Source organism: Uloborus diversus, chromosome 2, assembly GCF_026930045.1.
Source record: "Uloborus diversus isolate 005 chromosome 2, Udiv.v.3.1, whole genome shotgun sequence".
NCBI classification, from domain to species: Eukaryota; Metazoa; Arthropoda; class Arachnida; order Araneae; family Uloboridae; genus Uloborus; species Uloborus diversus.
The window spans coordinates 100,186,470-100,211,060 of NC_072732.1; the positions used below are offsets into that span (position 1 = coordinate 100,186,470).

A 24,591-nucleotide genomic window follows, 5' to 3' on the forward strand; every position below is an offset into this window, starting at 1 on the left:
GGAATTAACTGAGATGAATCAGTATGAGTCACCTAATAAAATCTTACTAACTATCGAGGTTCACACACTTGGAAAGTATCCTAGATGAAACTTTCAACTGTGACCAAAATGTTACTAGGTATTATGTGGGAATTGCCTGCAGATAATGTGCAGTTTGGAATTCATTTAGACCTGCATGACTTTTAAAAAGTTCTTTAAAGAATGCATTAGGTTTCATTACCAATAAAGGAATTTTTTTACTTTCAAAACCTTTAAGGAATTCAATTTATTTTTCTTTTAAACTGTTTCAAAACAATTATTTACTGGGGATTTTTTAATGATTTGTTTGCTCAAAAGTGTCATTATTGTATTTTAAATAATGCTATGGTGTAGACTTTTTTCCTATTACAGTTCAAGTTTAACATTAAGCATGTTTTTTGCATTAAGTTATCTCCCTAAGCCAGGGCTGAGGCAGAAATACTTAAAATACACCTCCAGCTCAGTCATTCCATCCGAGGACTGCAGTTTCGTGTTTTTTAGCACTCATCAGCTCGGAATAAGAATTACCTGAGCTGGAGGTGAAAAACCTCTTAAGGGAGCCAAGAAAGCGAAACAAATTGGTAACTAATGTAGAATTAACACACCAGATGAGTGACCGCAACAATGGTGCGGTTCAACTCAAAGATTGATCGTCAATCAATCCTCAAAAAATCCTTTAAAAAGGCTTGTAACTTTTTTTCTTTTGAGATAGAAGCTCAGTTTTTCGACCATAGGTCGAGATGGATCTAGAGTAAAAAATATTCCTTTTTCCAATGGTGTCAAAAAGAAAACTATGGGACGATTCCTTCACTTTTTATTGATAGATTTAATAAAGAAAGTAGTGCCTAAATTTCAGCTAAGCCTAAATAAATTCGAGCTAAAAAGACGAATAACTCCCATCGTAATCAAGTTAGAGCATTGAAACAAACTGCTTAGAATGCAGGAAGTTCTATTCTTTCCAACGATATATAATATTAATATGTGCAAATAATTTTTCACCCCATATTCAGGAATTTATGTGAAAATTGGGCCTAAATTGGAATTAAAAAAAAAACTATTCATCGAATTTTTTTCGAACTGGTCTGCAAACCTTTTCAGAACTTAAAGGAACAGACTAAAAATTTCAGCGAAATCGACGGGGCAGTTCTAAAGTTTTGCGAGTTCAAACCCACAGACGCTTTTTGGAGACTTTATTTTATACTATGTAGAAATTTATTTATTTTTTAAATCAAGTTAATACCCTGTTGATTCTCAAAGTATTTTCAACTAGTGTTTATTATGTTTTCTGAATTTTTATTTCTTCTAGAAGGAATTCTATAGCACTCATAAATATCCTAATGTATACTAGAGATGAGACAGGCCCGACTGCGGGCTCGGGCTCTAGAACCGAAAATAGGTTTTGGGCTCGGACTCAAGCTAAGATATTCAATCGTCAATCTCCAAACAAATGCAAAGCAAATAAACATTATCATGTTGTTTATAAAACATATGTTAAAAAAAAACAATTATTTTAATCAGTTCAATCAATGTGAAAATTTAACCAAAAAAAAAAAAAAAACAGAAAATAAATTAACGCTTATTTCTAATATTTTTTTTAGTGATTACTATTAGAATATGTCACACAGTTATGCATTTGAAGTGGAACAGTTTAAAAAATTTTAGAAACTTCTGTGTTAATGAAGAATATTTAGCATAACATTTTCATTAACAGAGAGATTAAAAAAAAAAAGAAAAAAAATGAACCAATTGCAGTTGTAATATAAGTACCCATATTTAGTTGTAAAACAACAGCTGAGACTAACATTTCGTTAAATCATGTCAAACTGTAGAATTCTCGGTTTTTGATACAAAAAAGTTTCCCTTGGGCTCAGGTGGGCTCAAATTTTGGTCCAAGGCTATCCCCCGGGGTCGAGTGGGTCTGAGCTCTCAAAAGTGAGCCTGAATTCATCTCTAATGTATACTAATGCTTTGAATCAACTTGCGTTCTTTTTATTTTGTTGTTAGCAGAAAAAATAGAATAAATAAAAGTAAAATAAAAATATTTATTCACACATTTATGGCTTTCACATTCAAATAACAGTGCTAAATCATTGTTTTTTTAATAGATCCACCTGGTAGACCAATTATCGAAGGCTACAGAAACAATGAAAAAATAAGAGCTGGAGATACTGTAAATTTAAAGTGCATATCCCGTGGAGGTAATCCTTTGGCTCGCCTAGTGTGGGGGAAAAATAATGTGTCCATTGACCATTCTTATACTACCTCTGACTGGGAAGCTACAAATGAAATTTCCTTTAGTGCTAGCATGTCAGACGATGGAGCCGTGTATACTTGTAAGGCATCCAGTCCAATGCTTTCCGAAGTGATGGAAAAGTCGGTCTCTTTAAGTGTGATATGTAAGCATTTCCTTTTGTTCTAAGCATTTGGTTTTACGTACTTGTTTTGTTGAATAATGAATATAAAAAATGTGTAGCTATTTTTGCCTGAATGAAAATATAACTGCAAATTTCTCGCCTTTTTTGGTTGCTTAAGGATAGTCAGTACCCTAAATACTTTCAAAAATTTGATGCTTTGATTTTTATATGTTTTGAAACGCCATTTCACTACCTTTTTAATGATACAAACTTCTTGATCGTGCTCATATTAGAAGTAAGTTAAAATAAACTTTAAAAATAATTTAAACCCATTTTGAGGTATGATTTTTCCCTTTAAATTGCAATATCTCCAAATTGTATTTTTGAAACTAAATGTTCATTTTTCTCAGAAACTAAATTGTGTTAGGCTTTGAAATTTTTACCACCTATTCCATACATCTAATTATATATATACTAAAGTAAATTTTTTCTCATATTCGAAAAATATTTTTTTAGTGACTTACGCATTAGAATTTTTCTTTAAAAAAAAACTAAGCTTTCTTTCTGTAAAATTTTACTTCAGTATAGAAAAAAGAGTCTACTTAAGGTACAGAAAAAATTTCATAACTGTATCTTTAATAGATTTTCAGAAAAAGGTACATAAAACTGTGCAAGTTAACGTTGACGGTATAGGGCGTACCGACTCCCCTTAAGGGGGAAAAAATAGAGAGTGGCTATCCAAGAAATATTGCATATAATTAAAATTAAAGTGAACATTTTCAGTGCTCAAGACTTTGCTTTAATGACTAATTATTGCTTTATCTTTTGAGAAAAAAAATTAAAAACTATCCTATGATCCTATATTACCATGGATTAGCATGATTCTATTGTACTTCAACCTGCTATGCCATGTTCTAATTGTTATTTTAATTTTGAAATTATTTGCTTTGTTTCCTTCATGTTTAATCAGTGTAGGCCAGTCAGGAATCACATGAACTGCAAAATTACTACATCATTTTACAAAAATAATTTCTGTAATGTAGATTTTTAGTTACAGATGTACACCGAAAGACGTGCTGGGTTTCTTCAGCATTTTCCAACTGACCACAAAAATGTTGATTATTATTAGAAACTGATTTAAAAAGTAAAATAGTTTGAATATGATATTATGTGTTCTTTGATGCAGAGTGAACTTTCTACTTCAAATGAAAACTAGATAGATTCAAATAAACCTTGTAGTGGTTTGCTACCCTGTCTAGAAAATAATTCTGTGATTTGTGCAGATCTGCCAACTTGATCTTTTCCCCTTCCGTATGTAGGATAAAATCTTTGGCATTTTCCCTTCCTACTGAAGACATTTTTTTTTCTTCTTTCTTCTGTTCCAACTAGCGGTACTTGTACGGCTTTGCTTGTTGTAAAAAATTAAAAGGTCATTTGGTTCGCCTGGTTATTTACAAATAATAGATGATGAGTTTTTCACCAATTTGGAAAGTTAATTTGTTCGCCCATGGTCGCATGGTAGTTTGCTTGTCCACGTTATGGTAATTTGCTTGTCCATGTTATGATAAATTGCTCGGTAAAATGTTAGGAAAAAAACAAAATCGAATTTTCGAAAAATCACTTTGAGGTGCTACAAACTAATTTTGTGCCAAATTTCATGAAAATTGGCTGAATGGTGAAGGCGCTCTATGTGCGTCACAGACATCCAGACTTTCAGTTTTATTATTAGTAAAGATAACAAAGGAAAATTACGAACTCTTTCAAAGTAACAGTAACAAGTATATAAACTATAAAAGGGAAATAAGTCAATGTCTCATCAGCAGGTGTCAATCACTCCAATATCGCTTCACCTCGGAATCTCCATGCTGAGCCAAACATCCCAACAAATGTCCGTAATTTCATCATCCTCACGAAACGGATAATTAGGACTTGCATAAATGCCAATTCAGTAGAGCTGCTTTGCCAGGCTCTATTTCTTAAAAACGAATGCGTTATGTAATTCACACAGTTTCAAAAACCAAGGTGGCTTACTCTCGTTCTGAAGTTATGACATCGTGATGGGAGTGAGTTGCTCTGTGACTTAGTGAGCTCTGCACCTATCAAACCTTGCTTTGTATTTCAAAAATGCCTTGTTTACCAATAAATGTTTTCCTTTCTGTGAATAGTGCGTCAAATATCATCAACTTGGACAGGATGTTTATTTGCAATTCCTAATTCAGTCATACAAGTTGTTTAATTTTATTATTTCAACATTGTGTCTTACAAAATCTTTTGCATTTCCACTCTAAACTTAATCAAAGCATCCCTGGTTTGATGCCAGCGGGTTGAAGGTCCTCCATGTTTGTTAATGGTGACTAGGGAATATTAAATTTGTCACGGTCAAAAACTTCCAAGTGAATCAATACCTCTGGGGGTGCTGGACCAGGGATTGCTCAGTTTCTGATCTGGACTTTAAAAACGAGCTGATGTGTGCATTACATGACTTTCTTTTTCCTCCAATTTAATGTCATTTCCCCATTATTGGCAATTTGAATGTGATTCAATTGTTTACTCTCTAAATGTCATCAACAGTGGCCAAATTGAAACCAAATTTTAAAAAAGGAATAAAAATATAAAAAAACGCCAAATTTGTCGCCAAGTTGGCAACAAAATCTGGCGACCAAAAGTTTTGTATATTGTCAAGTGTTTGCCAAATTATAGCACCGCTTGAGTTTACATCAAAATTAACAATGATTTCCCCCAAAAAAGGGTAAAAGGCCCCCTTAGGGACATCTGAATGCAACCAAAAGGGAAGGTGCACAACTAGGCCTCACTAGGAGTCTATGTACCAAATTTCAACTTTCTAGGACATACTGTTTTTGAGTTATGCAAGATACATGCACACACACACATACATATGTACATACAGACGTCACGAGAAAATTCGTTGTAATTAACTCGATTGTTGTCAAAATGGATATTTCGGGTGTCTGTAGGTTCCTAGGCATATATTCACGTGTGGTCAGGTCAAAAAAAAAAAAAAACTCAGCATTCATTCGGGGGTGAGAAAAATGGAAATTAAGGCCGAGTGAAAATTTTTTTGCGAATACAATACTTCCTTTTTCGTAAAAGGAATTAAAAACAGCTGTCTTCAGTGTCCTATTCAACCGGTAAAACCAAAAAAATAACAGGTACGGGGGACCCTGGAGTGTGATGTGATGATGTTAGCTATGCAAAATATTGTTATATGTAAAGTTTATTTTGTTCGACTTGTAAGAATCCTGTATCTATTCTTTTTTTCATAATATTTAGATGCTCCCTCAGCTGTAAGTATTAAAGCACCCAAAGAAGGAAAGCCTGGAGATGTTTTTGTAGCAACTTGCAAGACCGGTAGAAGCAATCCTGCTGCTGAAGTAACGTGGGTTGTTGATGGAATACCATTCCCTTCAGTGAATAAAGTTGAGTCTGACTCTAAAGGAGGATCAGTGACAACATCTGAAATAACTGTGAATGTTACACTACAGGTATGCTCCACATTAATTTTTTTTTTTTTTTTGATATAATAATTGATGGAAAGCCCATCAATTATTTCCTTTTATCTCTTTTATTAAAAACTTTAATGAAAAATTTCTTTTGATATATTTGGGTATAATATATTTTCTCATTCTATAGCTTTGAAGTTAAGCTAAAAGTTGTGCTTCGAATATTATGCAATTGCTTAACAGTGTAATATTTCTATTGCTTACAATATTTGCTAAAAATTTATGACAACTTTCTTATTAAAATTTGTTCTTTCCAAAATCATTGTGATAAATTACCTAACACTATCATTCCAAAAAATGTCAATACATTTTGCAATTATGACCAATAAAAATATACAATATAATGATTTGTGCAGTGGTGTATGATATAATTCTGTATTGAATACTAATTTTTATGTTATTTTAAAATATCTTAAGTTTCTGTTTCTAAGATTAATCTCCTATCTGAGACTCGAGCAATAATAAACAAAGTGTTGCATACTTTTGGAATTAAGATCGCAGCAGTTTGTGAGTTTTCTTTTTTTTTTCTTTTTTGCTATTATGATCTTTAGCTTGATTCTGTAATTTGTGTTGTTGCAAAGTAGCTGAAATAAATATTACTGCCCTTGAATCTTTATTTCCTTAAAAATACAAAATTAAACAATCAAGAATTCAACTTTAAAAAAATTATTTAGTTCAATTAATTTCTATTTGTCATAGAACTGCACCTATGGATATATATGTATACATACAAATGTGAAAAAAAAGGAACAAGATAAAAAAATTCATCCAGCCTTGCTGGCATTTGGAGACTTAGCATATTTTGAAAATGATTATTAAAGATAGCATATTTTGAAAGACAGCATTTTAGAAATTTTAAAGCATGAAATATAGTGAAGGCAGTTGTGAAGTGTCAAAATGAAATAGCATTAACCCTGATAAAAATAATGAAAAACAATTTATCATGAATGGAAAAAAATAATTTTACGTAATAAACATGAGTACTCATATTGCACAGGTAGAATGAAAAGTGCACTTCTATAATGATAATCTAATTAAAGAAATGTTCTTTTCTTTGTACTTGTGCAGTATGTATGCATACTCATACTTATTCGTAGATGCTGTAAATATGGTTGCATAGCTTCCAACTTGTAAGATTTAGCCGTACAGTGTAAGATCTTCTGGCGTTTGTACGATTGTATGGTATTATGGCAGATTTGTACGAGAACTTCTTTATCGGATAACAGCATTTAGAACATTTCAATCTGGAAGAACTTACAGAAAAAGTATTGTTTCAAACAAGTTTCTGATAGGTAATTTTTGTGAGTTGCGAAGTCAGCAACTTTTCGAAGTTTAAATCCGAAGAAATAAAAGTTTGTTTATTTACTTATTTTTAAATTTATTCATTTATTTTGCCTACAAAGACACAAATAGAGTGAAGGTAAGGATTTGAAGATATTATAATGCTTTAAATTTTAATACTTTGCTTTATAATGGTCAAAAAAGCGTAAAAATATAGCCACCTCGTGCATTGTAAGATTTTTTAAGTTGGCATGTTGGCAGCTATGTGATTGATATTCTTACTCTCATTTTTGGAAATAAAAATAAAATGATTAGTGAAAAAGAGACTTCTAAAATATGTTACTAACCTTTTAATTGGTAATTAGTAGCATTAGTTTTAAAATGTAGAAAATAATTATGAGTACTCATAAGTACATCCTACTTTTCAATTTTAGGATAGAAATTCAAAGTTATTGACCTGCTATGCTGTAAATCAAGAATTAGGGGAAACTATATCTGAAACGCTAACAATTAGTATTTTGTGTGAGTATTGAGAACCACTTCTTTGCTTGATAGAGTTTGAGTATTAAATGAATTTCATTAAATATAACCTTATTCGGCAGTTTCTTTTTTCTTCTTTCCCAAATAAAATATTATGACAAGTACAGAATCTTATGAAATGCTGTTATCTATTTTTTTTTCTTTTATAATTTTATTTTTTACTTTTATTTGTATGAAATTAGGTAATTTAGTTTAGAAAAGAGGAAAAGGAAAACAAACTTTAAAAGTGTCATTTTATTATGTTCAGACTTAGATAAAATGAAAAGCTTTCTGCGAACACAAATCCTAACTGGAAAATTTTCTGCAAATAATTATTTTGCCTAACTCACCCTTGAATAAAGAATTAAATGTACATTCAAGTATGAAAAAGGTCAAAAAAAAAAAAAAAAATGCTAAAAGCAATCATTTAATTTTTCTTACAATAACATATAGTATGTGATTAATTTTCACCAACTGAAGAAAACTGCCAAAACCATTATTATTTTCACACGTGTGCTTTAAAAGACTTTTGGAGAAAGGCTTCAACAGAAGTAAACTGGGATTTTTTTAAAAAATTCCCTTAAATTTTTTTTATTTTAATTTTTTTTATTAACGTTGGCAGTTTGACAAAAAAAATTTCTGCAGAGCCAAAAATTTTCTGCGAACGCGGTTCGTGTGTTCGTCTATTTTCTGCAAGACTGATTATGTTTTTAAGATATGTTTGCCTACTTGTTTTGGAATTGTTAAATTTTATGCTATATTATTTGTTCTTTTTCTATTTGTTTCTATTGCTTATTTTTCAAATGTTTTAAACTTACTATTTTAGTATGTGTAAGCTTTGTTTTGTGTCTCAAGTGTTTGATTTTGCGTAGTCTGACAATAAAAAGTTGGCATGTCTGGAACTTTTTTTTTCTTTTTGAAAATTAGATTTATATTCTTGAACAGATGCACCTGATCCCCCTTCCATATTTGGTTACACTGAAGGTACTGCCATACTTGCTGGTAAATTGCAAAGATTGACATGCATTTCCCATGGAGGGAATCCTTTACCTGAAATAAAATGGTTTAAAGGTGGTAAAGAGGTAGGATTTTGATTACTATAACCTGATGTCTTTTGTATTGCACAAAGTTGAAAATCATACATTTAATTTAGTTTTTAATTAAAACAAGTGTATACAAAATTAGCTAATTTGTTCTGAAATTATATGTTATTATAAGTTATGATTAAGAATTCCTTTCTTTTTTATGATTAGTGTATACAAGTGTTGTTACTGTCAGTAGCGTAACTATGGGCTCGAGCGCCCCTGGCAAACTAAGGTAATTGCACTCCCTCCCCCGGGTCGCCCACATGTTAATTGTGACTTCCAAAAAAAAAAATTTTTTTTTTTTTGAACATTTTGATAAGTTGATTCAATGAATAGGGAGACAGCATTGTAATTATTTTCTTTTTTAAAATTGTTTTCAATGATGCCCAATGTTCCTCCACCTTGTGAGTTTTTTTTTTTTTTTTTAAAGCATTTTTCATATTCTATGATAAAAAAAAACTCTTAAAATTTTTTTTTAATCAATTGAAATAAAGCTCCCCTGGCCTCTGCACCCCTGGCAAGAGCCAATCCTGCCAACCCCTAGTAACGCTACTGGTTATTATAAATATGCTCTTTTGATGAATTTAAAAAATCTTATGCAGGGCTTCTACTTAAAGTATTACATGTTTGGAATAGCTTCAAAAAAATTTGTTTTCCATTTCATTTTTTGTGCAATTCCCCCCCCCCCCCCCAGAACTCAAACACCCTGTGCCGTTCATTTCTCTCTTTCACTGTGAGTGGCGGGTCTAATGGTAAGTGGCCACTTGGGGCCCCGAAGTTCGGCTAGAATCTAAAACAATAGTGCATTAGTTTTTAACATTACCAACTGTAACTAAATGAATGAGTTTTTTTACAGCCGGGGACTGAAATACCAATAGGCTTGTTTTAAGGGTCCCCCAAATTTGTTTCACTGATATTTTCAAAGATGATGCTAGAGGGACCGAAGCTCCAATAAGGAAATTTTTACCGATAGGGCCCCCACATCACTGATCCTCCTGTGCTTTCTGTGTATATTGTCAACTCTTGTGTATTTATGTATGTATCAAATTTCCTTTGAACCAAAGTCTCTTTTCACCTTTTTAAATACTAAATGTAAGAGATTTACATTATCGCAATCATTTCATTGCAATAAATTTTATAGTAAACAAGTTGTGTCACATGGCATTGCACTTCTCCTTCAAAAAAAAAAAAGTTGTGTCAAGTGATGCATGGTCATCAGGCTTGAATAAAAGAAAAAACATTGTGCAAATATTTTCATCAATAATGCAGTCCCTAAAATTTCCTATTAAAATTTGGACAATACTCCCTGAAAATTCCCCATTCAGATTTGGAAATTTCATAAATAAATTTACCACTCCATTAAAAAATTAAAAATTTCATTTCCCTTTACATTGTGGTTGGCGCTGTGTGAAATATCATGTTTTGCATCCATCCTTGCCAAGAAAAAATGCTGAGAGTCATGAGGCATGTCTTTTTTTCCTGAATAAATAAGGAGATGGCTAAAAGGGCATTAGAATAAAGGCAACAGTCTCATAATAGTGCAACACTCCTATAAATCCTCATCAGAATTAAAACCACACTACCCAAAAATTCCCTGTACAATCTTGACGTTAGTCCCCAAAAAATACTTACTAAAGTAAGGACAACTCCTTAAAAGCTTTTATCACAGTGAGGACAACTGTCCCGAAAAATTCCCATTAGTTATAGTCCCCAAAGCTCCCCATAAAAACAAAAAAATGTTCCCCGTTAGGATAAGGGCATCAGTTTCTAAAAATTCCTGTTGGAATAAGGATTACAGTTTTGAAATAATGTCAACAATTCTCTAAAAATATCTATCTGGATAAGAAAAACAGTTTCAAAAAATCCTGCAATGGGCGATTGGAAAAATATATGTGAATCAGCTGCTTAAAAGAGGATGAAGACAATCAAACAGCTTACTTTGATTCATCTGGCAATTATTTTTATTAACAGTATAATATGTATGTCCAGTATTTTTTTATTCTTTAGAACTAATAGGGCCATTTCCACGAAAACTGCCATTTTGTCCTGCACATGACAGCTAATATACACTGGCTAAGGACAGATGGCAATAGCAGCGTTAGCAACCACAAAATGGAAAGCAAGGAAATATGGAAATTAGCATAAGTTCGGGACACAGTAAGACATCTTGTGAGTATGCAAATTTTAGACTCATGACGTTGCTGGTCACGTGATAGCGCTAATAAGAAATATAAAGGACTAGCCGTACCCGACGCGCGTTGCTACGCCAACAAAAAAATACATCATTATACTGATTTTCATGACAATCGGTTGAACGGGGCAGAAGTTGCTACTCTGCTGTGCCACCTGGTGGCGGGTGGCTTCAATGAGCATATTATGCACCTTCTCTGTGGAAAAATACATATATATAGCAATTTTCATAATAATCGGTCCAGGTATCAAGTGAAGCGGTGACTATACTCAAATTTTGTACTCATGCAGTTTGCAAGATCAATCAATCGCTAAAAATATCAAATAGAAAAAGTTTTAAATCCCCCTGTTGCATGAAAAGCCATAAAACAATAAAGAAAGAATTTATTTGTTCAAACTCAAGAAAAATGGCAACAGCTAACTTCTTTTCAATGAGATCTTTCACGCGAATTAATTTCTGCAGCCGATAATTTTATTCGTATTTATTCAATGGATTGTTACTTAAATTGGAATAAAAAAGGAACTATCGATCGGATTTTTTTCGAACTGGTCTATAAACATTCCCAGTACCAAAAATAACAAATGGTGAAAGTTTCAGCCAAATCTGCCGGGTAGTTTTTAAGTTCATGGAAGACATACAGACAAACATTCATTTTTATATATAAAGATTGGGCACGTGATGACCATTGTTGTTCAAAAGCAAAGTTTGGCGGGAAAGAAACAATTGACGAAGTTGCATTTTTCGGTATGTCTTCCTGACATCCCTTAGATGATTTTATGGGTGGCCATGTGGTTCGTAACATTGAAGAAGGGCAGAAAAATTTAGATGTTGCCAAGGATTTAGATGTTGTCATCAGCCACAGGGTTGTTTCGAGAGTTTGGAGATCATTTCAAACAAATGGAATGGGTAGCAAATGTCACGAGGGAGGTTGTGTACTCAATACGACGTCAGCAGAAGATTAGTACTTAGTGCTAGCAACGAAAAGGAACCAGCACAACACAGCTACTGAGGTAGCAAAGTAGTTTCCTGCTGCTACTAGCAAGCAAATATCTCAAAAAAAAAAAATGTAGCCAGACGTTTGAATGCAGTAAGACTATGTGTCTGTCAGCTTGCTTCGTACATCTCATTTTCCACAAGTCAGTGTTTTGCTTGTTGGTAAAAATCACAATTGAAGAGAAGTCGACTAGGTTTGTGTTCTATACTCAGATGAAAGCAGATTCAGTCTCTCGCCTAATTGTGGACGACAACTAACCTGGCATGAGAATAGTACAGCATACAAGCCGGAAAACATAAAAGAAAAGGACTAGTATCCTACAAGTTGTGTCATGGTATGGATAGGCCGTGCTCAGGATCAATGCCCGTGCGTTGCTCGAATGCTTCCAAACAAGGCTATGACAGCTCGTGATGCATTAATGTTGTTCTACTGCCTCATGGTCATGGGTTCTATAGCGCTGTGGGCGATAAATTTGTTTTCTCGGATGGCAAAGTAACATGTCATTAACAATCACCACCCAGGAATGTCTAGCTGACTCAAAATATCCGACCCATCGGATAACCAGCACGTTCTGTAGATCTGAATCGTATTGAAAATGTTCAGGATGTTTTGGGGAACAGTCTTGCTGGTGGACAACACCCTCCAATAAGCAAGGACACCCTCATCTGTGACTGACAGAAGAATGGGAAAAATTACCCCAACAGCTGCCGGATAATGTTGTGTAAAGCATCATAAGACATGTGAAAGCTTGCCTTGCTCTAAATGGTAGCCATATCCCATATTGACATCTTACGCCGGAACGCTGGGGGCGGTAATTACATTTATTCACTTTTAGGTATTCAGCCCAAAATGACCGTTTAGTCCTTTGAACCCTTTTCAACGCCTTCTGTATTTCAGAGCGCAATAAATTATCGTCATTGCAATGTTCTTGAGTTCTGGCATTAGTTTATTTTACTTGCCATCCAATTACATTTACTTTTTTACGCGCTACATAGCCCATTGGAAAAGAAAAAGAAAACAGGAACCAATGTATTTCTCAAAAAAAATTAATCAAAAGTTAGTCGGAAAATTTTTTGTCCATTTTTCTAAAAAGTCAGCATTTTTGAAGTCGAGTAAGGGCCTTCGTGTGTGCCAACTTTGGTGACCTCATACCGATTGTTTGGGTTGACTTTCGTTACTCTGTAGGGACCAAGAAATTTAGGTCGTAACTTCATACCTGTACCAAACTGAGTTCTCTGTATGGCAACGAAGTCGCCTATTTGATACTGAGTAGCAATTTTTCGTTTTTTATTAAAATTCTTCGTATTTTCCTCTTGAATTTTAAGTATGTTTGTTTTTGCTGTGTTACGAAGCAATTCTCTATCATCATGAAATTTTTGTTCATTTTCTTCTTCAAGTAAACTAAGTATTTCTAGATCTTCGTTCGAACGCATTTTTACACCTGTCAAGAGTTCGAATGGTGAAAATTTTGTGCTTCTGTGTTTTGTGGAATTCAGGATTTTCTGCAGTGCTGGGACAAATGTGTACCATTTTGTGGGATTATTTATCGAAAGTTTTGCAAGAACGGGGATCAATGTACCGTGGACTCGTTCGACTTGTCCGTTTCCCCGCGGTATTCCAGTTGTGATTTTTACATGCTGAATATTTTGTTTTATACAATAATCGCTGAATTCTCTTGACGTAAAAGCTGGGCCTTTATCGGTAACTATACGAGAAGGATTTCCAAAAATACTCTCCTGAAATTCTAATTTTGAAATAACGTCATTTGTTGTAGTTGATTTTGTCGGGTATATCCATGTAAATTTTGTAAATGCATCGATAATAGTCAAAATGTGTTGATAGTTCTTATTTGTAGACATTAAAGGTCCTAAGAAATCGACGTGATAAGTGCTTAAAGGGCGATCATCTTTTGGAATTGGATTCAAAAATCCATCTTGCTTTCCACGTTTTTTATTTACCAAAATACAATGCACACAATTAGAAATAACAGTTTCGACAGCTTGTTTAAGGTTAGGGATAAAATAATTTTGTTGTATAACATCAACAGTTTTGGCTACTGCAAAATGACCATTTTCATGTACATGTTTGATAATCTCTGTTTGCATACCTTTGGGTACAACGAGCAATTCGCGATCATTTATCAATTTGTACAAAACACAATTTTTAACTACATAGTCATTTACTTTATTTACCTTGACTAGGGCAATTACTGTTTTTAAATTTTCATCATTTTGTTGAGCTGCAGCGATTTGATCTGTCAAGCAATTTTGAGTTATCATCATTACAGGATATCTACTCAAGGCATCTACATGGTTCATTTTTGTTGCGGGGCGATGAATTATATCGTAATTAAATTCTTCAAGCAACATGGCATATCGGGCAATTTTAGGTGATATATCTTTCTTAGATAATGTTTTCTTGAACGCGTCACAATCAGTAACAATCATAAATTTAGTATTCAAATAATGTCGAAATTTTTTAATTGCTTCAATGACTGCTAACATTTCAAGTTCATAGCTTGAATAATTTTCCTGCTGAGGGGTCGTTTTTCTACTAAAGTAGTAAATTGGGTTATAGTTGTTATTCGAAGACTCTTGTAGGAGTATAGCACCAAATCCGTGTTTACTTGCATCAGTGTGTAACTGAAGTTTTGCGCCAGGACGAAAAATGTCGAGAACAGGATAAGAAGTTAACTTTTCCTTCAAAACAGAAAATGCCTGATGTTGTTCTGGTCCAAAAACAAATGGAGCTGATTTCCGAAGCAAATCACTGACTGGTTTAGCAATTAATGCATAATGCTGGATAAATTTTCGGAAGTAACCAGTAAGTCCTAAAAATTTTTGAATGTCTTTCACATTCTTCGGCAGGGGAAAATTTTGAACTGCAGAGGTTTCGCAAGAAGAGGGCATTATTTTTCCATTTTTAATCACATGACCCAAAAATTCTATTTCTCGCTTGAGAAATTGGCATTTCTTAATATTTAGGTCGAGTCCATACTCAGAGGCAATTTGAAGGACTTTTCTCAGCTTGTTAATACCATCCACTTCATCAACGGAAGGAATAAGAATATCATCCATGTAAATAATGACGGTCTGATCAATTAAAAGTTCACGAAAAATGCAATTAATATATTTCTGGAATAATAAGGGGCTTCCACTTAATCCGAAGGGACATTTCTGGAATTCATACTGGGCATTATGAGTGACAAATGATGTATACTTCTTACTGTTTTCTTCAATATCAATATGAAAAAATGCATTTTTCAAATCTAATGTAGTAAATATCTTTGCTGAACTTAAAGAGTCTAAAATTTCATCAATTAAAGGTAAAGGATAGTGATCTTTAATTGTTTTACGGTTTAGTTTGTGGTAATCAACACATAAGCGATATGAATTATCTTTTTTCTTACAAAGTACGATCGGTGAAACAAAGGAACTACAACTAGGTCTAATAATATCTTTTTCAAGCCAATCAGCAATCTGAGAATCTACGATTTCTTTTTGCACAGGGGATAACCGACGGGGTTTGCTTACAACAGGAATCTCATCTTCTAAATTAATTGACATCTTTAAATTGGTCGTTTTAATTTTATCAGGCTTATAACTCTTAATTAAATGACTAACTTCTTCACGTATTTGAGGGGTTTGAATATGTGCAAGGTCTAATTCAGGTTCATTGGGCACAATATTAGCGACATTCAACAAAAAATTTTCATGTTTTCTCAAGTTACAACCATTTTTATCAACACATAAAATACCTTGATTAATAACATCAGTACCAATAATTGCATCCACATTTAAAATATCATCATCAACTACATAAATCAATGTCGAGAACATACAGTCATCAATTTCAATATCAGAAAAGAAAGTGCCAATGGGGCAATAGGTTTTGTTTCCCAAGCCGGAAAATGTTGCACTTGTAGGTTTTAAACTTATATTTCGGAAATTTTTAAAAATTTTTTTGAAAGCGCGGTTAGCTGTGATCCAGTATCAATTAGAGTAGTTATAACTGAATTATTTATTTTAGCTGACTTCAACATGTTGGAGTTAATTTGGAAAGAATTACAAGTTTTATGAGCATAGTCGGTCGTTTCCGTGGGTGAAAATGGAGTCGGATCGGCCTTGCATTTCGAAGAATTCGAAAAAGATCTCTTATCAGTTGTTTTCTTTTCACAATCTTTACTAACATGGCCAAAGCCTAAACAAAAAAAACAACGTTTTCCTTTGTTTTTTGTTGGACAGTCATACTGCAGGTGGGAATCATTTCCACAAAGAAAACAAAATTTGTTCATCTTTCTTTCGTTATGTTCGTTATATCTGGCTCCTAGTGAATTTTTTTTCCGATCGAGTTGAAACTGGAAAAGGTTTAAACGCTGTATTTTTTCTCGAATGTGCATCAGCAGACATTTCAGAATATATCTTCAGCTTATTTCGAAAGTCATGAATATTCAAGCAATTATACAAAACACTTTTATTAAATGGCGTATCATCTATTCCGTTTATTATATAATGCATTAATGATGAATCATCAATATTAGCCGTCGAACCAATCTGACGCATCTTAAAAAAATATTCTTCGACACTTTCATTATAACGCATTTTTCTGTTCGAAAGCAATTTGTGTACCTCAGCCGGACAACGACTGTCGGAGAATTCCGCAAGCAATAAGTTTTTTAATGTCTGCCAAGACGTTGGCAAAATTTCGCTATCAATGAAAAGTTTTGCTTTTCCTACTAGTAATCGTTTAGAAAATAACAAAGCTTGCAAATCACTGAGATGTAGAAGTAGGATCGCTTCTTCAACGGAATCTATCCAAATGTTGACGTCAGACATTGCGTCGCCATTGAAACGTTTAACTAGAGTTTCGAAATCAGAAAATGTAACGTACGGTAATGCGGTGTTTGGATTATCAACATTTGTTATTATTTGTTTCCTTTTCGTTAGGATATTCGGTTTCAGTTTGCACTGTAGCAGTTGCAGCGCCTTTAGGTTTTTGATCTCTCTTTTTGGACTTCATTTTTTCCACACCACGTCTGTATGTTTTCGAAATAAGGAATTGAAAATTGTGAAAAGAATCACTCACCGCTTAAAGTTGAAGGAACAGCTACACGTTGAAACTTTCAAAGGGGCGAGGTTTCGGAATCAAAGGCCGTGCCCCCATTTGTAAGGATCTCGGCTGGTCTAGGGGTATTCTTCACACAACAGAGCATAATGACGACATCGTACACTAATAAACATTTAATAATTGACAGCACAAGACAGGACCATAGAACAAGAAACATTAAAACATCGAGAACAACACGTCTTCCACCACACTTCCCATCATTTCTTCTTCTTCAATCCGCCAAAACTGGTCGCGTCGCGCACAATCTCACTCCGCGCGTAGGAATAATAAAAACATAGTTCACAAGAGTTCGAGTTCTTAATAAAGTGTCTTATAAAATAACACATCACCACATATATATATAATTTTTGGGGCTCATGGGGGAGGTTCTAACTCCCCTATCCCTCCCCATGGCTACGCCACTGGATATAACTGACGACTGACATGGTATTTCATTGCAGTCAACCCAATTTTATGCACTCCTTCCCTTCTTTTTTGGGGGGGGGGGGAGAGTTCTCCCCTTTGCGTGTAGTGAAGAAATTCTTTAAAAATGCGTACTATGAAGATAAAGTGACTGAAAAATGAAGAAAAACCAAAGTATGAAAAACTGGATTATGCATCATCGCAGTTCGAAAAAAAGCCGTATTCGGTCATTAACCATGCTATGGATGTTACATCACGCAAGTTTTCTTTCATCAATTGTACTTCGATTACAAGAGGTGGTATGTTAATTTATTATATAAGCTGCTTTTTTGTAAACATTTTCGTGAACGTAAGTTCATTTTTTACCTCTTTGCAAAATCTATTTCATAGTTGATCGTGAAATTATGACTTCTTTTCTTTCTTAAATTTTTTCTATGTTCTCTATCTACCACATAAATATATTTTCCATTTCGTGGAAACATTTTATTGCTCCTCAAGAAGCCATGAAAATGCGCCTTTATATAGCTACTATCATCAGAACTATTTTTTTTTTTTTTTTTTGTGTTGGTAGTCTGGTTATCTTTTCTTACTTTACTTCAATCGTAAAGTTAATTAAAAGAGCTTATGATAACCTGAAAGCAAAACAATTACTTACCTTTCAACTGCCGTTATAATCTTTCATAACTACGAGTATTCATAAAATATATGAATCTGACTCCCCATATATTTGTACCATAAAATATATTAATGTATAACGCTTTTTTATGCCATAAAAACTTCTATACGGAACGAATGCATTATAGTGTAATAACGCAACTTAACAGCTTTCACCTATACATCAACAGCTACGCTGTGTGAAAGCCTTACCTTGTCCACGATTTCGGAATCATTCAGCTTTTCAGTAGATTGTAACGTCATACATGTAAAAGCTGCTGTTCAAATTATCTGGCCGATACAGCTCATTAAGTATCCAAACGCCGAGATAATTTCGAGATGAATGAGTGATTTATTATTCAAACAATAGCTTCCAATACATTTGTTCTGAATTCATTTTCTGGAATCTCATTTACCTGTGCTACAAAAAGTAAAAGAAAATGTTCGAACCTGATTTAAAAATTACGATTTCCTCCATTTTCGAAATTTACTACTCAATGAACAAATTTTATTTTGGGTACAAGATCACTCGGCGTATTAAATAGTTGCTTTTTTGACTTTTTGACTAGATCTCGATGCTTATTATTGCTCCAATTAAAACATCATTACGTTATTTATTGAACCTTGGGTACAAATATTTTCTAAGTCGGAAGTGTAGTGTATTTTAGATTGAGTTCTAATAATCTACAGATTTGGACAGCTATTTCTTTTAGTTAACAGCATGAAAAATATATCTGCTCTTTTACTTTATCGTCCTCACATCATTTTTCATAATCGTGGCCTTCTTTTTGTTCGAGGTTAGCGCAGTTCAAAAAGTTAAGAGAATATAGCTTATAGTTCTACTAGAACTTGAAAATATTTGGTTACTATCCAATTCGTCACCAATACTTTTAAGGGCATAAAAGTCCATTTGATACAATGTTTAAAATATAACACCTAAGATGGTTGAGATTTCAGTGACGTTCAATTTATGTACAATATAAACTGTGGAAGGAATTACTAAACTGTTTACCACAACAAGTGCATTTTCGAGTGAAAACTACATTTTATCCCGTCAGCGACACATCCAGCCACCAATAAGAAACGAGCGAACATGCACTAAATATTTGCGAGCGAGCTTACAATCAGTACGGTGTAACCGTTGAGCCAATGAGACATATTCCAAACAGTGGCGTAGCCAAGGGGGGGGGGGGCGGTCCGCCCCGGGCGGCACTTTTCTAGGGGCGGCAAATTGACCCTTTTGATGTGGAAAAAAATGTATTTTTCAAATAAGGAAATTGTGGTTTCAATCTGTTTCTGCAGGCAAAAAGTAAACCTCTTCTTGAAGAACTCAAAAGGGCAAAATAACTTTTCTGGGGCATAATGGACAGGTTAATTATTCCTGAAGTTTTCAACTATTCCAAGAAAGTGACACCACAAACGAAGAAAAGTGCGGCTCAAGTCATTTCAAACCAAAATTTCCCAGAAAAATATGCGTGTTTCAACACTCAAATTTATGATTGAAAGCTTGATAATAATAAAAAATTCTCTACCTAACTTCAGCCGCACTTTTCTTTGTTTGTGGTGTCATTTTATTGGAATAATTGAAAACTGAAGCAATACTTAAATATTCCATTCTGACCCAGAAAAGATATTTTGTCCTTCTGAGTGCATTATGAAATGTGTATAGTAGTTTTTAAAAAAATTGTTATTTGGACTGTAGGGGTTACTTCAGAAAGAAGAAAACAATGAACTTTTCCATTTTTTTTATAAGAAAAATCTAATGCAGGGTTTTGAGGGAGTTTCTTGAAAGTCTGCTCGTGAAACAAAAACTTTCCCCCTTTTTTAACTTCGGAAAATGGTAACAAGAGTAACAAAAAGAGGAGGAGGTATAAAATATTACACGAAACATTTTATTGCTCATCACACAATATATGTGTCAGAGTTTGCTTTGATTTCCCACTCTAAAAGAGTTCTCTTCTTCAAATGAAGTATAAGTGATTCCCGTTTTCTCACTTTTGAAGATTGATATTCTATCCGACAATTTTGGATCACATGTTAGTCTATTCCTTATGAAAGGTAAGCGAATTTCATTTTTCAACATTTGGTTTAGACCCTCAACTTATCCAAACATAGTATATAATGCGTTTTAAAATATTCAGTTTTAAATAATTTTGGTTGGGAACCTCTCCCACTCCCACTCTGTAGTCTAATAGTGCGAAAATATTTTTAGGCGGGTGAGAGCGCTTTAATATCTCATCCCTTTTTCTGACATCACAAAGATAGTTCAAAAATACGTTTTTAGACCTCGATTTAAAAAAAATTCTGGGCAGAGCCCCTAACCCTGCCGTTTCCTCTAACGTAGCAAACACAGCCAAAAAATAAAAAATTATGCCTTTAACTCTGAAAACTTTCCTGGAGAAAACTCTCGCCCTCTCTTATAAAGTCTCAACATCTAGCTTAAAATTACGTTCTTAAAGCTTCGATACTTCAATATAAATTTGTGAAAATAGCTTTTGAAACCTGACTGTCCTTGATCTTCTAACAAGATCAAATATGGCCTAGAATACTTTTTAAGACTTTAATTTTTGGAATTTTTCTAACAGAGATATCTTAATCGCCCTCTCACCTAACGTCTCCAAAGATTAGAACTGCGTTTGGAAAACTTTTAAAAAAATTTCGGGGGAAGAACTCTTCACCCCTTTTCCTAACGCCCGCAAAGATATCCCAAACTTTTCTTTCTTAAAAATTTGCATGAGTAGGAGAGCTCGCTAACCCTTCCTTCTGACAAATAGTCTAAAATGAACCTCAGCTTTAAGAATGATTTTTAGAGGGAACCTCCCTCTGTCCCCCTCTTCGTTCTAACATTATGAAACAAAGACCAAACTCTGACGTCAACTACGGAAATTTTTCAGGAGAAAAACGCCTGGCTTCACAACATTTTTTATGCCATTAGAGAACCCCTCAACGTCACCAAAGACAGCCTAGAATTGCGTTTTTGAGACTTCGGTGCCGAAAAATTTCCAAAGAAAGAACCCGAACCTTCCCCTTTCAACCAAACCACCAAAGATTCCCTTAAAATTGATTTCAATTTTAAAAACATTTCAGTAAGAAACCTCAGCGCCCCTCTCTCTCCTAACGCCTACAACTGCGTCAAAATAAGCATGAAATTGCGTTGCAAAAGATGGCCTAAAATTGCATATTTCAGAGCTTAAAATTTTCGCGTTGAGTATCCGACCATTCCCGATTTCCAAGAGTTTTCTTAAGTAGCCTAAGCTACATTTTAAAATTTCGTAAAATTTCCTTTCGTTGCCCATCGATCCCCTAACGTCAACATAAAATCACTAAAAGAGACTAATTTTGAAAAAAATCGGGAGCAAGTCCAACAACCCCTTTCTAACAACCTTACTAAATTTAGAAATTTTCTCCACATGTGGGCCCTCATCCCCCCCCCCTTTTTTTCTTTTGAAAGTATATAGAAAGTAATTAAGTCTTATTTTTCCTTCCATTAAATTTCTAGTTTTGATTTAAAACCTTTGACAGTTTTATGTTTTTGCTATTTCACAACGAAAGGGCGGCAAATTGAGGTACGTCACTGATTCCAAAGACTAAGCAGTTAAAGATAATGCATGATAAACTACAGCAGATATATTTCGTTAAAATGTGGAAGCATCTATGAAAGGAATTACACTTTACTCAGCTTTCATATGCCATTGCAAAACTTCTTTCACAATATAAATAGCATGAATATGTGTCGAATATGTAAAAGAATTTTCTTCGAGGAATATGTAAAAATGTAATGGCTTGAATTTTATTGATATGGTTCAACTAAACAAATATTTCGTGATATTTTTTCACGTTTAAAAATAATTCTGTTTTAGGTACTTCATATCGAATTGGGTAAAGCTGTAAAAATCAAGATTAGTGGTTGCCACACGCTGTCTCGAAAAATAGTATCATCTAGAAATATTAATACCATTCGTCATCCGGTCGTCGCTCTATCCGACCTCTCTTGTGCTATCAAAAATTTTGATTCCTTAGAAAACCATTCTCTTAAAAATGAAATAATATCCTGCTGCTTGCTTATTCAATCAGCGTTAATGCCACTAATAAGTTACAGAAACCTTTATTTAAATTGATCATTTTTATGTTTCAAAGCAACTTTTAAAGATAAATTTTAGTTAATTTTATTTTGATTTGCAAAAACAGTGGTGAAAAGAAAAAAAAAAACTGGCGACTCATAAATTTGCTTTTGCTCGCCACTGGCGACCAGGGAAAAAATTCTCAATTTTGATCTTTTTTTTCTTTTAACTGAAAATAATTAAAAAAAGAGAGATTTGAAGAATAAAAGCGTTTTCCTTTTTTCTTTTCCTAACCTTATATCACAATACAATAGAGAACAAAAATAACACTCAAACAATTGCGTGAAAGAATAATCAACCACAACTCAACCCTCCAGAGAACTTCATTGCATTCATCTGGATACGTTACGAAGAAAATTTGCTGTGAAACCTTGGCAACGAGTTTTATTACATATACTACCAATATCACTTTTCTGTACATAATCTTCTTTTTCCTTTTTTGAAATATTTCCTGAAGAATATTCACTTCCATCATGAACTTTTCTTACGTTCGTTTAACTATTTTTGAAACATTATTTCTCCAACGCGTAAAATATTACGTTTTGTTGCTGATTATAACCAGAAAATGGTTTTTGGATTTTTTTTTTTTTTTTGGAGTAAGTAAAATTATATATTTCCGAAACAGAAAAAAAATAGGTACTTTTTGTAATTAGTTGTATTTCAAAAGACCGACCACCTTTAGCAATTGAGTCTAGAAAAATTTGATGTTTATAGTTTGTTACTTATATTATTATATTACACTCTTAATATTCTGATTTTCTCTGATATTAAAGGAAAATTTAATTGATTTCTGTACAGTAATGTGACAGCAAGATATTTTCAGACAGTCATTACCCATATGTCACTATTTAATTCAAACAGTCATAAGAGCAAAAAAAGGAAATGAAAATAATTATTATACTTGCTAAATAACACAAAGATATCTTACTCCTTGTTAAAAGCCCATTATTTGAAAAATGTGTCGCTTCATGTAAGCAGAATTTCTTTAAACCCGCAGTAAAACCTTCTTATAGTGTTGCTATATATTTAAAATATGTTCAAATTATTGATATTTATCTTTTTTTTTTTCTTTTTTTTTATCAAATCATTAAAACGGGCTATACTTTAAAGATATTTTTAATTTTTCCACATTGTTGAAATAATTTTGTTTTGCTTTAATGGTGTCTAGTAGCTCATTGTGGGCGCTTTGTGCTTCCACGTCACAAACTCGGTGTATGTTCCCGGGTTAGGCATAGTCTACTAAAAATTAAATAAAAAACGAAAACTTCTGGGAAGCTTTTTTCAGTAGCATACTACAAGAACAAAGGAGTTTTATACCTTGATATCCTACACTTAAAAGAGTTAGTTTTAGTTGTTAAGATGTACTATCATCCTGATTTTGTATATTTAAAGAGCCCATATTAATGAGTGTTAATATCAAGTTGTAGAAAAAAATATGATTAGCTTTTTTTAAAGCGCATTCACGTTCACTGTTCGTTATCACCGATTCTTAATTTTTCAGAAAATAAATGCTTTTCGTTTACTCCTCCCTTTTTATTTCATTAAAACGTAGTAAAAATTTTATCAGTAACTAAATTTATTAAACGTGGATGAGTTCACAATATATATAAGAAAGAGCTTGCTTTTAAATATGTTATGTTAGGTTTTTAAAAACTGTTTTAGTGTAAGCTACTTAATTTGTTATTCTAATTTAACGTGAATATGTCACGCTTTCGTAACTTGAATTTATTCAATATATGTTGGCAACATTATATTTTTTTTACAAAGTTAAACTATAAATGATGTGCGGCGTTTCAACGCACACATCATCTATAGTTCAATCACTACAAATAGTTAGCTGTGTATTAGGGTGGTCCTTATTTTTGAAGTTGCAGATATTTTACGCGACGCCCCCACAATTTGTTCCATTGTACAAATAAATGACCCGTGCAAAATTTAAAGTCAATCCATGAACATTAACCCGTGCCCCTAGGACCCCCTTTTTTGAGTTTCGAAGAAAAAATTGCGGATTTTCTCATTTTTTAAGTAAAAATATTCTAACGTTTGATATTTAAAGTAATTTTGAACCTCAATAGGTGCTGCTACTTCCAGATCGACCATTCTCTCACTTTCATTCTGTAAAATTTAACATGTTACAGAGAATAAAATGTACACCTATGGCCTTGGGTCAAGCGTACTGCTCTTCTGCTCTTGTTCCAACCAAGCGGCAGGGGAACGTTTCTTCCCATCAAGATAGACACAAGGGATTCTATAGTCCAATAATGAATGACCTAGGCCATTAATGAACGATCTTTGACAGCAACAAATTGCCTCCTCCAGGCTTT

General features: G+C 33.4%; 1 protein-coding gene across 1 annotated transcript in view; it reads left to right on the forward strand.

Annotated features, from left to right (window-relative positions):
* Positions 1-2,252: 2,252 nt before the first annotated feature.
* LOC129216449 (nephrin-like) overlaps positions 2,253-24,591 on the forward strand; it is a 28,861-nt gene continuing 6,522 nt past the window's right edge. Inside the window, exons 1-4 of the mRNA XM_054850663.1 lie at positions 2,253-2,414; positions 5,664-5,875; positions 7,609-7,696; positions 8,639-8,775. Of these exons, the coding sequence (XP_054706638.1) occupies positions 2,324-2,414; positions 5,664-5,875; positions 7,609-7,696; positions 8,639-8,775 (528 nt within the window). The 5' untranslated portion in view covers positions 2,253-2,323. The remainder of the gene's footprint in view (positions 2,415-5,663; positions 5,876-7,608; positions 7,697-8,638; positions 8,776-24,591) is intronic.